The sequence below is a fragment of the Hordeum vulgare genome, chromosome 2H, assembly GCF_904849725.1.
Source record: "Hordeum vulgare subsp. vulgare chromosome 2H, MorexV3_pseudomolecules_assembly, whole genome shotgun sequence".
Classification (NCBI taxonomy): domain Eukaryota; kingdom Viridiplantae; phylum Streptophyta; class Magnoliopsida; order Poales; family Poaceae; genus Hordeum; species Hordeum vulgare.
This window is the reverse complement of record NC_058519.1, coordinates 2,563,569-2,577,967: the sequence shown is the minus strand read 5'-3', so window position 1 is coordinate 2,577,967 and position 14,399 is coordinate 2,563,569. Positions and strand designations below refer to the sequence as shown.

Below are 14,399 nucleotides of genomic sequence, written 5' to 3'. Positions count from 1 at the left end.
ATGCTCAAAACATAGAAGTATCTATGTTTGTCTGTTAAAAACCATGTCATTCCTACAGTTTCACATAGGCCAAAGTAAAACACATACTCCAATACGAATATGCTTCGTAGTGATTGTGTCAACTCCATTTAGCCACGTCCCAAACAACATGTGAATGCTATCTTGAGGTATGATATTAAAGGCTATACGAACTGTTTGCCACAATTTTTTTGCTAGTGCACATTGGAGAAAGAGGTATTTGACAGTTTCATCATGATCATAAAAGCTACGTCGTTTACTTCCTTTCCAATAATGCTTTACCAAATCAACCTTAGTGAGAATCACCTCCTTGTGAATAAATCACATGAAGACTTTGATTCGTAAGGGTACTTTATCCTTTCAAATATGGATCAACTTGGGGATTGGCCCAGTATCAATAAGGTTCAAATACATCGATTTCACTGAGAAGATGCCAGTTGATGTAAGCTTCCAATGAAGCCTATCATACTCGTCCGATAACTGAACATCCATGAGTTTTCTAACTAAGTGTAACCAAGCTTCCCAACAATGACCCACTAGAGCTCGTCGGAATTGAATATTTAGAGGGTTAGACTGTAGTATTGTGGCAACATACGCCTCCTTACGTTGCACAATATCATAGAGAGAGATATATTGTGTCGCTAGAGGCATCTCCCCCAACCACGTATCCTCCTAGAATCTCGTTGACTCACCATTTCCAATGAAAAATTTAGTTTTATGGAAAAAGGCTGATTTCATCCTCATCAAACCTTTCAAGAATGGTGAATTATTTGGGTCTGACTGTGACTTGACCAAGGTCTTAGATTGTAAGTATTTATTACGCAGAATTTATACCCACATGCCTTGTGTCTCTACGGATAGTCGGAACAAACATTTACTGAGCAGGCATATGTTTTTTACCTCTAAATTCTCAATCCTCGGACCTTCCTGATCTTTGGGCCTATAGATAATATCCCATCTAGTAAGTCCGTACTTCCTTATAAATGGGAATAGAGGAAGCGTTCCTATAGCAGATAAGAGACGAAAGTTAGTTCGCCAAATGAGCATATCCTATCACCCCTGTGTGAGCACTTTGTATGTGGACCAATTTTAGAAATCACTGATAAATATGGATAATTATTGCATTTACTATGATATTTATCTCTAAATTTGCATCGTACAGACAAGAAAGAAAGAGTGTTTCTTGATGTATCCTACAGAAATTAAGCGTTATCTATGTTCTTAGCCTACGTGCAATTAAAGTTAGGGCCACCTCTAGTTCAAAGGAATTTATGTACCATTATATGTAGTAAGATCATAGACAATTATAATAATAGAAATTAAAATTTGTATGTGTCCTTACCATTGTATGCAACAAAATCATAGACACACTAGTATTACAAAGAACAACTAAGCGGCTAGCGTGACACATGCTAGACACATATATATGATCGAAATGGAACATCGACATACTGAATCAGCCAACCTCGTGTTATCAACATGGCCACTTCACAATGGAATGCCCAAATATGGCTACAAGTAAACGACATCGTGTAGGCAACATACTGAACCAAGTTCCCATTACTAGTGACCCCCCCCCCCCCCCTCCCCTGACATACTTGTTCCACACCATCTATGTGCCTAGGCCGCCATACCTCCCTTCACTCAACCCTCAATTCCCTCACACTACTTTCACATCCGCTCGCCCCACCTCTTCACGAGAGATCAGATCAGATCATCCTCCTTTTCCAAGAAAATTTGTTAGACGGTTCGGCAGCAACAATGGTATCTCAGGGGCCGAGATAGTGAAGCCTTCACATGAGATTACCATGCTAAATTTTCCTGCTTTAATCAATAGAAGTTCTCTATTTGTATTAATTTAGCTTTGCTTGTTGTCTTCCTAAAATTAAATTACACTATTTAATTACCTAGAATAAAATTAAGAGAGAAAGTTATTGCCGAAAGCTCATTTTTTGCTTGAACTTTCTCAGAAAGTTCATTTTTGCCGGAAGCTTCTAACGAAACTCACTTGTAAATTAAGAGACATAATAGCTGATTGTGATGTCTGCACACAAATGTCTACCTTAAATAGTTAACCTTTTTGATGACTTATAAGTAGGAAGGAGAGCAGGTCATCACTATCGGAATACATCAGCCTGCACAACAAGCTTAATTATTAATTATGTACCTAGAGTAAGCTAGTCAGGATAAACTTACAAGCTCATTTCTGTTTGATAGGTCTGATTACTGATACAAGTAAATGACAAGGGGTTAGTTCACCAACTACAGCACGTAGTGGTCTCATATATTCTGTAAAAACACGTGTGTCCAGTCAGCTAGCTATATATGTTCCTTATTAGTAGGAAGCTTCCGGGGATGGGCATTCCACACAAACTATATATCGCCAATTTGTGGTTAAGTGATTCCCAAGGAAAGCTCATGCCCCAGATATTTTGACGGCCTACTTCTGCTTGGATGACCGTATTTTGGGCTCATGAGTGCAAAAATTAATTCATCATCTACTGGTTTTGCTATTTCACAGCGGTTGCTTTTTTTTTTTTCAGTCAGTCGACAGAGTGGCATGCCGTTAGTTGTGTATTTATATTCAAAGTTTTGTCTACTAATGTGCAAATGTCACATTACGATACCTTCAAACCTATAATTGTACACTTCTGGACTTCTAAAAGAGTACACTTCTTCCAGCCAAAAGAAAGAAAAAGAGGTACACTTCATTTCAACAACTATGATGTTGTACATCATCTACAAAAAATACTACTACTCCATTTGATCCATAATAAGTGTCGTGGTTTTAGTTGAAGAGCTGTTTGTTGAACACCTCAATGACATCGTCGGCCCAGAAATTACACTTTCCATAACCCATTTGCATCTGACCCTACGCTTTGGTTTTAGTGGAGCGTGACTATACCCTACTCTGGCAACAGAGTGCATGCATGTGTTTGTTTCATCTGAGACAAGAGTGCCTGAATGTGGTTGCAACGGTATAATATATTATGCCCACTTGTATCTCCAAGCATTGGCCAATCCAAGCATAAATACCATGCAGATGGGCACTGGCTAGAATTCAAGTGTGAGACTAAGGCTCTAGACAAACAAAGCGGTGGGTTGGGGACAAGCTACCCCGCTAGCAATAGCAATGGACACAGCAGCAGTGGCTGCCGAGGGGGAGGAGGAGAGCGTGGGGCAGCAAGAGAAGGTCTCCTTCATGGGGATGTTCCGGTACGCCGACGGCATGGACCTGCTGCTGATGCTGGTCGGCACGGTGGCCTCACTCGCCAACGGCATGACGACGCCCCTCATGACGATCATCTTTGGGGACACCATTAACGCCTTTGGCGGTGCCACCGACGGTGATGTCCTTCAGCGGGTCAACAAAGTAAGCCCCATCCGTCTCAGATTCCATGGCAGGCTTACTACATCTGTTATCCCTTTTACAACGTACTCCCTCCGTTTCTAAATATAAGTCTTTTTAAAGATTTCAATATGGACTACATACGAAGCAAAATGAATAAATCTAGACTCTAAAGTTTGTTTATTTACATCTATATGTAATTTCTAATGGAATCTTAAAAAAACTTATATTTAGGAATGGAGGAGTACGTCCTTGTCTGTGTGTATAGCTTCGCAAGTACTGCCTCTATTATCTCTTTTACAACGCACGTCCTCGTCTGTGTGTATACTACCTCTGTATATTTTTTGACAACATGACAGAGTCAAAGAACATCATATTTTATGATACAGAGGGAGTAGATTCTATTCTAGGCCATGTTCAGTTATATTTCTCTAACTTTGACCTTTTTTTTAGAAATCAGGGCCTTAGAGTTCAATCCATTAATAGAAAAAAAGGAATGATTCGGTTAATTAACGGAAAAACTGGGCCAAAACAAAAGCTTTGACTCATCTTACACTAAAGACATCTACATCAACCTACTGTCTTTAACAACACTCCACATCAGCTCTAGACACCACTAGAAACAATGGAGGACCCAGGAATCGGCCAAGCCGAAGGTGAACCCGACCAAGGCCAGGCAACCTTTGTTGACTGTAGCAAATTACGTGCTACAGTCAACAAAGCAAATGGGTCTCACGCCCTATGCTGCATGGGCCCAAAACCGCCACCCAGCCCCGGCCCGGGGGGGGGGGGGGGAGCGGGGCGGTGGCCCCGGGCCCCAAGTATCAAGGCCCCCCTAGCGTACAGTTCGGCCAGTAAATGCATTAACATCGGTTGTGTGCACACGGGAGCACTGAGAATGCATGGGCCACACATGCATGAGGGTCTAGTAGATTTGCTAATTTTCCGGCAGGGTTGCTAATTGCTAATTTACTTGATCTAATCAACGGCCAGGGACGATGACTCAAGGTCGAGGCTTTATCTCCTTTAACCTTGCATGTGCGCCGTTTCGATGATCTTATTTTATTGTTTTCTTGGTTCCGTTCGCCCGCGACTAAAGAATAGGAACACACACGAGAATGAGAGAAGGTACGTCTCATCTATGCCTTGTAGAAAAGAAATATTGAAATACTATTCTGTGCGATTTTGCTAAGTCGAATTGATGCTTTTAATAATTTTATGTTAGTTTTAGTTACTAATTGCGTCTTAAATTTGAGAGTTTGCATCCCACATCCAGAAAGAAAGAGAGGAAACATGTGCATGGACTGATAGAATAACATAGATATTCTTTATCAGAAAAAAGAATCACATAGATAATGTATCGATAGGTTTTTTAAGAGCAACTTTATGCATTGATGATCATAAAAAATGCATTGAGATTTGTTTTTGGATAATTCCCTTCGGGGACATCCGATAAAAAAATATATTAGGTGATGTTGATATTGATACCACCAACAACAATTTTGCATCTTGGATTGTTAGATGGAAATTTCAAGATAACAATTTTAAATTAAGGACCCAGGTAATCACCGAACGTTCTGACCATGTGTCAATTTATATTTGTTGACCATGACAAGTTTATATAGTTCGTAAGCATGGAAAATCCGCTCTCAGTTAGTTTTATGTCTAGAAATTGTGCCAACTAAACTTGTCATCTCACGTCAACTAAAATTGCCATAAAAAATGTTCAATTTGTCATCGTAAAAAAATCTAAAGTTGAGATTTTACCATTTTCACAAATTGATTGACATGAATATTGCATTTGGATGCATTTATTACTAACATTTCATATATGTATACTATTTGATTTTAGTTCGATGTTCGTATAAAGGGCCCCCAAGTTTTATTTCCGCCCCGGGCCTCCGAAATCCCAGGGCCGGGCCGGCCCTGCCGCCACCGACTAGAAATACCCTTTAGGGCCTGCTTGGAATCTGTGTAAGATTTTACAGTGTATAATACCAGCCGCAGCTTGACTTCCGTCTGGAAAAGAAACGATGCGATGTGTGTAATTTTTTTACGGGGGTATTCAGGGTCAAACTAGGATCCAAGCAGAGCCTTACAATGGACCGTCTCTTTTGCTGTCTGTAGATTTCTAAAAACTATGATACACTAGATACGGCCGTTAAACAGGACCGTGGGGAAAATTACCGACGCTGCTGCATACAATCGGAAAACGCTGTTGATAAGAAGCGATATCTTGAGGCTATCGACCGTTTGTCAAACTACACACACCCTCGTTTTCTTTTTTCATTCTCTCTTCTCCACCTAGATAAATTTCCTACGTGGTAAACGTTATAGACAGCTGAGTAGACACACCATTGTACATGCCCTAACGCAACCCCAACCATGCATCTTCAATCTTCCTAAATTTACCTCCCTTCTAGAAGGATGTTTGTGGGCCTTCTTTTTTGGTGGCCATGAAGGGGAGGTGGAGCTGCAACCAGATGTCATGGGTGGAGCTGGCCGGGTTCGCTATGGCGGCCGCCAGGAGATCCTCGTTGACCACGCCGTGCAGTCAGAGCACCATGGCCAGGTCATCGTTGCGCCATGCGGCGCTCTGGACGAGCGACTCGGTTGCAACGTCAAGATGGTGCTGGACCTGGTTCTTGCAAGAGATGAGGTAAAAAAGGTGACGTCAACATGAGTAGTTACCAGACTCGGACTGGAGTTTGGACGTGAAGTAGTGCGCGATGGAGTGCGGCAGTCCGGGGGAGGAGGATGGATCGGCGTCTGTGTCACCGAGGCGGTGGGATGGGACGATGGCGCGGCCAGGGTTTCCCAACGTGAGGTGGGGGACGGGGACGCTGCTGGCGGTTCGGAGTATGTTCGAAGGGACAGCGACGCGAGTCGAGGTAGACGAAGAAGTGACCGATGGCCCATCAGGGACAGGCGCCTTGCCGCGAGCTGCCAGGGGCGTGCGGCGAGGCGCAGGGACCGCGTCGGGGCAGGTGGCCCCGGCATGGATAGGGTCGGCACATAGGTGGCGATGGGAACGACGACAAACGGGTCGGATACATAACGGAAGCGGTAAGGAGAAGAGGATCGGAGGAACTCGAAGCTTGTTTGGTTGCGGGATATTAAAGGTAGGGAATAGAAATTTAAGGGGTATGTGACATATAATCCATTGTTTGGTTAGAGAGCAAGGGAATTGAGGTGGGATGGGATAAAGGAATTAAGGAGGTCAATTCCCATGTATCTCTTCCCAGCCTCTCCCTGTTAATTCACGTGGGAAGTTATTTTCTCTCAATTCCCCTTTACTAATTAATTCCCACCACACACCAAACATGAAATTAGGACTAAAATTCAACTTCCCACACCTAATCCTGTACTAAACTCCCATTCCCTTTCCTCATTCTAGCCAAACACGTTGTCGGCGTCTGATACCAAGATAGGCGATGCAATCTCACATTGTTGTATTAACTCGAGGACAATTACATATATAGATACAACGATCAGAGAGAGAGAGAGGGAGGGAGGGAGGGAGGGAGAGAGACAGAGAGAGAGAGCCGAGGATCGTGTGAGAGGTTGCAACGGCGAGACTAATAAGGTCCTACGTGCTTTTTAACCACATACCATCACTTTTTTTGGAGAAGGAGGAAACGAGCCCCCGGCCTCTGATCAATTGATGCATGCAACCATATTATTTAAAATAGTTCAAAATAGTGTCTCAGGTCCACAAAACTCTACAGCTTGAACTGAAAATGAAAACAAAGATGATATGCAAAAAAAAAGCCACATCCGGCATAGCTAAAAGCAGACTACGATACCTATACACCTAGCCTATTATTAGCATGCCATCCAAATCGGTTAAAGATAACCCGTGCGACGATCTTCCATCGGTTGCACCCAATATCCATAAGCTCCCTGAAGGCCGCATGAATGAGTAACGACCACGTACGGATTCAAGACGTCGCTCGAAAGATAACCTGCAAAAAGTTGTTGAAGTTCTTGCCATTAAAAATCATGTCGTTCCTGGTATTTCATATAGCCTAAAATAACGTGCATATCCCAATCCTGATAAGTTTCGTTATTGTAAGGTCCACTCCATTGAGCCAAGTTGTAAATAGCGAGCTAATACATACCATCACTTATCTACATAAATAGTTAGATTTATTTCTTTGCACATATACCTGGTTGTAAGATGCATGGCAAACACAGGAATACATTGTTCATTTCGTTGCCATTTGTTTTTGTGCAGGTGGTTCTAAATTTTGTCTACTTGGGTATCGGAACATCAGTCGCCTCCTTTCTTCGTGAGTATGAGCACACTTTGTCCGCCTATACATATGCATGTGGTTCCGTCACCTGCCTTGATACTAGCCAGTTGTTGGCATGTTTGAGAAGTTGGCAGTTAATGCACATGCATGCTAGTTTTTTTAATTTGCAAGTTAGTATCGTCATGCCGTGAATTCCAGCCCATGTTGCTAAAGTTCTTATCCAGGGAGGATAGCAAAATCTGTTGCATATAAGATTAACAATGTTTACATATTTTGTATTTCTACAGAATGAAATTATATTTGCAATTGGCGGCAATTTTCGCTCATGTAACACATTCAATATAGATGTTTTGATCATATATATGTAAACCAAATGTCTAGTGTTTATCATGTCAAGGTAGAATAACCGCCAAGCCAACTTGTTGTCTGTGCAGAGGTGTCATGTTGGACACTTACCGGTGAAAGGCAAGCGACACACATTCGATCTCTATTCCTCAAATCTGTCTTGAGACAGGATATATCATTCTTTGACATAGAAATGACAACTGGGCAGATCGTTTCGAGAATGTCCGGTGATACTGTCCTAGTTCAGGATGCTATTGGTGAGAAGGTAAGGCATTTCTCCAAGTCCAATAAAGAGCACGTAAGAAGAAAATTGTATTCATTATATTCCAAATCTTACTGAAACTAACATACACATGCACTCTAAAATTCTTCAGGTCGGAAAGTTTCAATCACTTGTGGCTACTTTCGTTGGTGGTTTCGTTGTAGGTTTCGTGAAAGGATGGCTTCTATCTCTTGTCATGTTGGCATCCATACCTCCAGTTGTACTTACTGGAGCAGTAGTGGCAAAAGTGTTGTCCAAAATATCAAGCAGAGGTCAAGCATCATACAGTGCTGCGGGCAATGTTGTCGAACAAACAATTGGTGCTATAAAAACAGTAAGTTTAGTTTACAAAACAAGTTATGAATAATGGCTATTATAAATGAATGTATGTGCACTCTCTAATTTATATGGTGGCTATATATGCAAATAGGTTGTTTCTTTCAATGGCGAGAAGCAGGCAATCTCAACATACAATAAACTTATACACAAATCATACAAGACTGCTGTTGAGGAAGGACTTGCTAATGGCTTTGGCATGGGTTCTGCTTTCTTCGCACTCTTCTCTAGCTATGGTTTAGCCATCTGGTACGGTGGAAAGTTGGTTCTTACAGAAGGATACACAGGAGGACAAGTCATCACGGTCATATTGGCTATCATGATTGGAGCAGGGTCAGTCTTTACTCTTACCTTGAACTAGGATTCATATGTTCCATATCACAATTACTAAAAGTGATACCAACCGTTTTTTGCAGGACTTTAGGTAATGCAGCCCCATGTATGACTGCCTTTGTAGAAGGACAATCAGCAGCGCATAGACTGTTCACAACAATAAGGAGAAAACCGAAGATTGACCCCGACGACAATAATGGTAAGCAATTAGAAGATATGAGGGGTGAAGTTGAGCTGAAGGATGTGTATTTTAGCTACCCAGCAAGACCTGAGCAACTGATATTTGATGGGTTCTCACTTCATGTGCCTAGTGGCACTACAATGGCTATAGTTGGGGAGAGTGGGAGTGGCAAGTCAACTGTGGTTAGTCTTGTAGAGAGATTCTATGATCCACATGATGGTGAGGTTTTAATTGACGGGATCAATATCAAGAGTTTACATCTTGATTCAATAAGAGGGAAAATTGGTCTTGTTAGCCAAGAGCCAGTGCTATTTATGACCTCAATTAAAGACAACATAACATATGGCAAAGAAGACGCAACAATTGAGGAGATCAAGAGAGCCTGTGAGCTCGCCAACGCAGCAATTTTCATCGATAAGTTGCCCAATGTGCGTGATAAAACATCATGTAATTCACATTTCTCCCATCTGAGCTGAGTGCTAATGTTTACTTTTATCTCCTACCAGGGTTATGGCACAATGGTTGGCCAACGTGGTGCTCAACTTTCAGGGGGGCAAAAGCAAAGGATTGCAATTGCGAGAGCAATCATTAAAAACCCCAAAATACTTTTGTTAGATGAGGCTACTAGCGCACTAGACGTGGAGTCCGAGAGAATAGTTCAGGAGGCATTGGATAGAATCATGGTCGACAGAACTACGCTTGTGGTTGCACATCGTCTAACTACTGTGAGGAATGCTGATTGCATATCAGTTGTTCAACAAGGAAAGATAGTTGAACAAGGTCATTATTTCATTTCTATCACTCATTTTCTACCAATAACCTATTTTTCACATTTTCATTATATTTTTCAGCTTCATAAATATATAAATGCACTTTTTATATAGGTTCCCACGATGAATTGGTACTAAACTTGGATGGTGCGTACTCTCAACTTGTTCTGCTACAAGAAAGTCATGAAGAGCGGAAAATAGACCACCGATTGTCTACTCCAAGGTATAAAAGTAAAAGCTTGTCAATGAAGCGGTCGATTAGTGGTTCGATAGGCAATAGTAGTGGGCATTCTTTCACACTCCCCTTTGGGCCACCTAGCGCAATTGAATTTCCTAGAGGAAATGAAACACATGGGGAGAACCAGGAAGAGTTGAATGGTGATGGTGAGGTCCAAACGAAAGCTCCTATGGTACGACTAGCGCTTCTTAACAAGCCAGAGGTACCTATTCTTCTGTTAGGATCTCTAGCTGCAGCAGTCCATGGAGTGCTTTTCCCAATGTTTGGTTTAATATTTTCTGGTGCCATTAAATCTTTCTATGAGCCACCAGAAAATCTCAGAAAGGATACTAGTTTTTGGGGTCTGATGTGTGTTGTCATGGGTATCATATCGATAATCTCAATACCAGCAGAGTTCTCCTTGTTTGGACTAGCTGGTGGCAAGCTTATAGAGCGCATCCGAGCTTTGTCATTTCAAAGCATTGTACACCAAGAAGTTGCTTGGTTTGATGATCCGAGAAATTCCAGGTGTGTTACAACTTTTCTCTTTGTTTTGTTCTTCTATATATTATGAACTTTACTTTGAGGTAATTTATGTTATCGCCAAATTATGTTGAACAGCGGAGCACTGGGTGCAAGACTGTCAATTGATTCTTCGAATGTCCGACGTTTAGTGGGAGATAACTTGTCTTTAATGGTTCAGATTATCTCAACACTAGTCACGGGAGCTGTCATTGCTTTGATTGCTGACTGGAAGCTTGCTTTGATTATCATATGTGTGAGTCCACTTACTGGTATTCAAGGTTATGCCAATGTGAAGTTCTTGAATGGTTTCAGTCAAGATGCTAAGGTAATTTATTAAACAAAGCTGTTGGGATGTTCCTCAAATTATATGACAATTTGAGAATAATGCCCTAAAACTAGATGCTACACCCTATAGTTAGATTTTCTTTATTTCTTTGGGCATAGCCGTTGTATCCAAATATAATTTACCACTAATTTCATCATTACAACCATAAAAAGTGAAGAAACCTATACATTGTGGAAATTCCTTGTGACACAAATTTATGCATATCATTTAGCTAAAATAAATTTAAAGATATTAGTTGCCAATGTTCCAAAACTTTCTCCGAAAACACAACTTTTGGGAATCCGAAGGGAGCAATGATGCGGTGCATGTGGATTATTAAAGCAATGATGCAATGATGTTGCCAATGTTCCAAAGCTTCTACTGTCAAGCTGGAACTACTAGCTTATTACCTGTGATTTTGTATGGATTATTTTCAGTCAGGGCATCGGCTTGCCCATATTCATATATTTCACACGCTATATATGAATAGATGGATGAACTACAGACAGATCCATTTATATAAAAGTAAAGAAAAAACAAAAAAAAAACTATCTGATTAAGTTTAAGAAGTGCTGCCATTTTTTTTTACTTCATAGAGTATAGTAAGAATTGGCACTTTAGATAACTATTTTTCATTTTTCTTAACACCTTCCGAGTTTGTGATAATGGATTTCTCATCAGATAATGCATGAAGATGCGAGTCAGGTGGCCACAGATGCAGTTAGTAGTATAAGGACTGTAGCTTCTTTTTGTTCTGAAAAAAGAATTACAAGAATATATGAGCAAAAATGTGAAGCCTCAAAGATTCAAGGATTCAAAACAGGAATAGCCGGAGGCATTGGATTTGGTTTTTCATTCCTAATGTTGTACCTTACATACGGTCTTTGTTTCTATGTTGGAGGGCAATTCGTGCGCCATGGAAAATCAAATTTTGGTGATGTTTTTGAGGTACGCATATGCACTATTTCAGCAGTAAAGTTTCTGGTTGACGATTCACTTCTCAGTATTTTATATTTTTAGTCTTAATCCCTCCATGATTAACCACTTTCACGAGGTTATTTCACATAGCTAGTAAGTCATACTTTGCAGGTTTTCTTCGCACTGGTGTTAGCAACTATGGCAGTATCTCAAACAAGTGCAATGGCATCCGATTCAAAAAAAGCAAAGGATTCAGCTATCTCCTTATTTGCTTTGCTGGACCGGAAGTCTGAAATCGACTCAAGTAGCAATGAGGGATTGACTTTGGACGAGGTCAAGGGCGACATCGATTTTCGACATGTCAGCTTCAACTACCCAACACGCCCAGATGTTGTAATCTTTAACAACTTTACTCTGCACATTCCCTATGGAAAGGTTAGCCTACTTCTCCTATGCTCATCGCATTGTTTATACATATCTTCTACAAACATATACTCCCTCCTTCCGGAATTACTTGTCGCACAAATGAATAGAAATGAATGTATCTAGAATTAAAATACATTTAGATACATCCATTCTTGGGACATGTATTGCCGGACGGAGGGAGTACTTATTAGCTTACCTTTGTTATGGTCCTACATAGACTGTTGCACTTGTTGGGGAGAGTGGTTGTGGCAAGTCAACTGTAATCTCTCTGTTGGAGAGATTCTACAATCCCGATTCAGGAATCATTTTATTGGATGGAGTGGAAATCAAGAGCTTAAACACCAATTGGTTGAGGAAGCAAACTGGACTGGTGAGCCAAGAGCCTGTACTCTTCAACGACACGATTCGTGCCAACATAGCATATGGCAAGGACGGGGAAGTCAGTGAGGAGGAGCTCATTGCAGCGGCAAAGGCATCCAATGCGCACGACTTCATATCAAGCCTTCCTCAAGGATACGAAACCTCTGTTGGGGAGAGAGGGATACAACTATCTGGTGGCCAGAAGCAGCGGGTGGCTATTGCAAGGGCCATACTGAAAGACCCGAAGATACTACTGCTCGACGAGGCGACCAGCGCCTTGGATGCTGAATCTGAACGGATTGTGCAGAATGCCTTGGATCATGTGATGGTCGGCAGGACCACGGTCGCTGTGGCGCACCGCCTGTCGACGATCAAAGGCGCCGATGTCATTGCAGTCCTCAAGGATGGTGCAATAGTGGAGAAAGGGAGGCACGAGTCCCTGATGAACATCAAAGATGGAGTGTACGCTTCACTAGTTGAACTTCGCTCGGCTCACCATGATGATGCTACCCTAGGATCCGTATGATCATTCCAATGTATAACTAAGGCATATTTTCTGTTTGAGATGACCTGAAGAGGTCAAGATCAAGAATTAAACTGCCGTTTGCTGTATCTATCAGTCCAAGTAGTGTATGTCATGTAAGATTGTTCGCATTTGCGCTATGAGTAGAGCAGTGTACGTAGTTTCGTGATGTAATAAACAAATAACTATGTAAGTAATTAATGTCTGGCATGGCATGTCATCTACTGTAATTTATGAAGATTTTTGTTTTTGTTTTTTCTATCGAGATGTTTGTGGCTCTTGTTTCCCTTATATATGTTGTAGACAAAATCTATCTACAATTTAGGAATTGATCTTACTCTGCAGGCAAATGCCAAAAGAAATAACATGAGCCAGTACTTACAAGCGAACCAGCATTGTCATGGTCAAAGGAAATGAAATGACATGAGCATTGTCATGGTCAGCAGTAGAGGATTCAGATCGAGGTGCAGTACATGTGTACTCGGTTGCTTCGAGCAGCCGCCCGTAAAGAGATCCTTGCCGGAGCCCATCAAATCGCCCGTATGAAGATCCTTCTTCGGTTTTCACCAGCTTCTTTGGGTTTTTGTTTTTATTTTCTATTTTTGAACACATGTCAGCATTTTTTTGTACACAATGTACATTTTTCTTATACACGTTTAGCATTTCTAAAAATTATGATTAACATTATTTAAAATAATATATTTTTATTTCTATTTTTTTTCATACACAGTGCACTTTTTTGGTACACATATAAAAAATATACATGTTTAATATTTTTCAAATACATGATTCATTTTTTAAATATATATATACAGTTTGATTTTTTTGAACAAGTGTTCAACATCCTTCAAGTACATGTTGAATTTTTGTTAAATGATAAAAAACATTTGTTTAAAACCATGCAAACATTTCTACATTGTATAAACATTTTTAAAAAGCTTCACAGACATATCTTGCAACGTGGGTACATTTTTGTAAATATAACATGCATTTGTTAAATGGTACGAAACATTTTTCTTGAATTATATGAACATTTTGTAACATTGTACGACATTTTTAAAGAATGCATTTTAAAAATGCTACGGACATTTTCTTAATGCTACCGTTTTAGAAAATTACACTATATTTTTTTACACAGTGTTAATATTTTCCAAATTCTTGGTGAATAGTTTTAAAATATTCAAGTTCGGGAAATACATGTGTTCATAATATTTTCGAAAATATGAACAAAAACTGATTTACGCGTACATCCATG

The 14,399-nt window shown here is 40.6% G+C and overlaps 1 protein-coding gene across 1 annotated transcript; it reads left to right on the top strand.

The window, feature by feature from the left end:
• Positions 1 to 3,097: 3,097 nt before the first annotated feature.
• Positions 3,098 to 13,354, top strand: LOC123429023 (ABC transporter B family member 4-like). Its single transcript, XM_045113092.1, has 12 exons — positions 3,098 to 3,391; positions 7,605 to 7,659; positions 8,058 to 8,233; positions 8,343 to 8,564; positions 8,661 to 8,899; positions 8,983 to 9,508; positions 9,587 to 9,860; positions 9,965 to 10,595; positions 10,689 to 10,917; positions 11,599 to 11,865; positions 12,007 to 12,270; positions 12,479 to 13,354. Exons 1-12 carry the CDS (start codon positions 3,152 to 3,154, stop codon positions 13,145 to 13,147), a joined length of 3,792 nt encoding a protein of 1,263 aa, XP_044969027.1. The 5' UTR covers positions 3,098 to 3,151; the 3' UTR covers positions 13,148 to 13,354.
• The last annotated feature ends 1,045 nt before the right edge of the window (positions 13,355 to 14,399 follow it).

Coding starts and splice junctions, on each gene's coding strand:
- LOC123429023 (XM_045113092.1), top strand. CDS start 3,152: ATGGACACAGCAGCAGTGGCTGCCGAGGGGGAGGAGGAGAGCGTGGGG. Junction 3,392..7,604: donor TCCTTCAGCGGGTCAACAAA/GTAAGCCCCATC, acceptor GTTTTTGTGCAG/GTGGTTCTAAATTTTGTCTA. Junction 10,596..10,688: donor GATGATCCGAGAAATTCCAG/GTGTGTTACAAC, acceptor TATGTTGAACAG/CGGAGCACTGGGTGCAAGAC.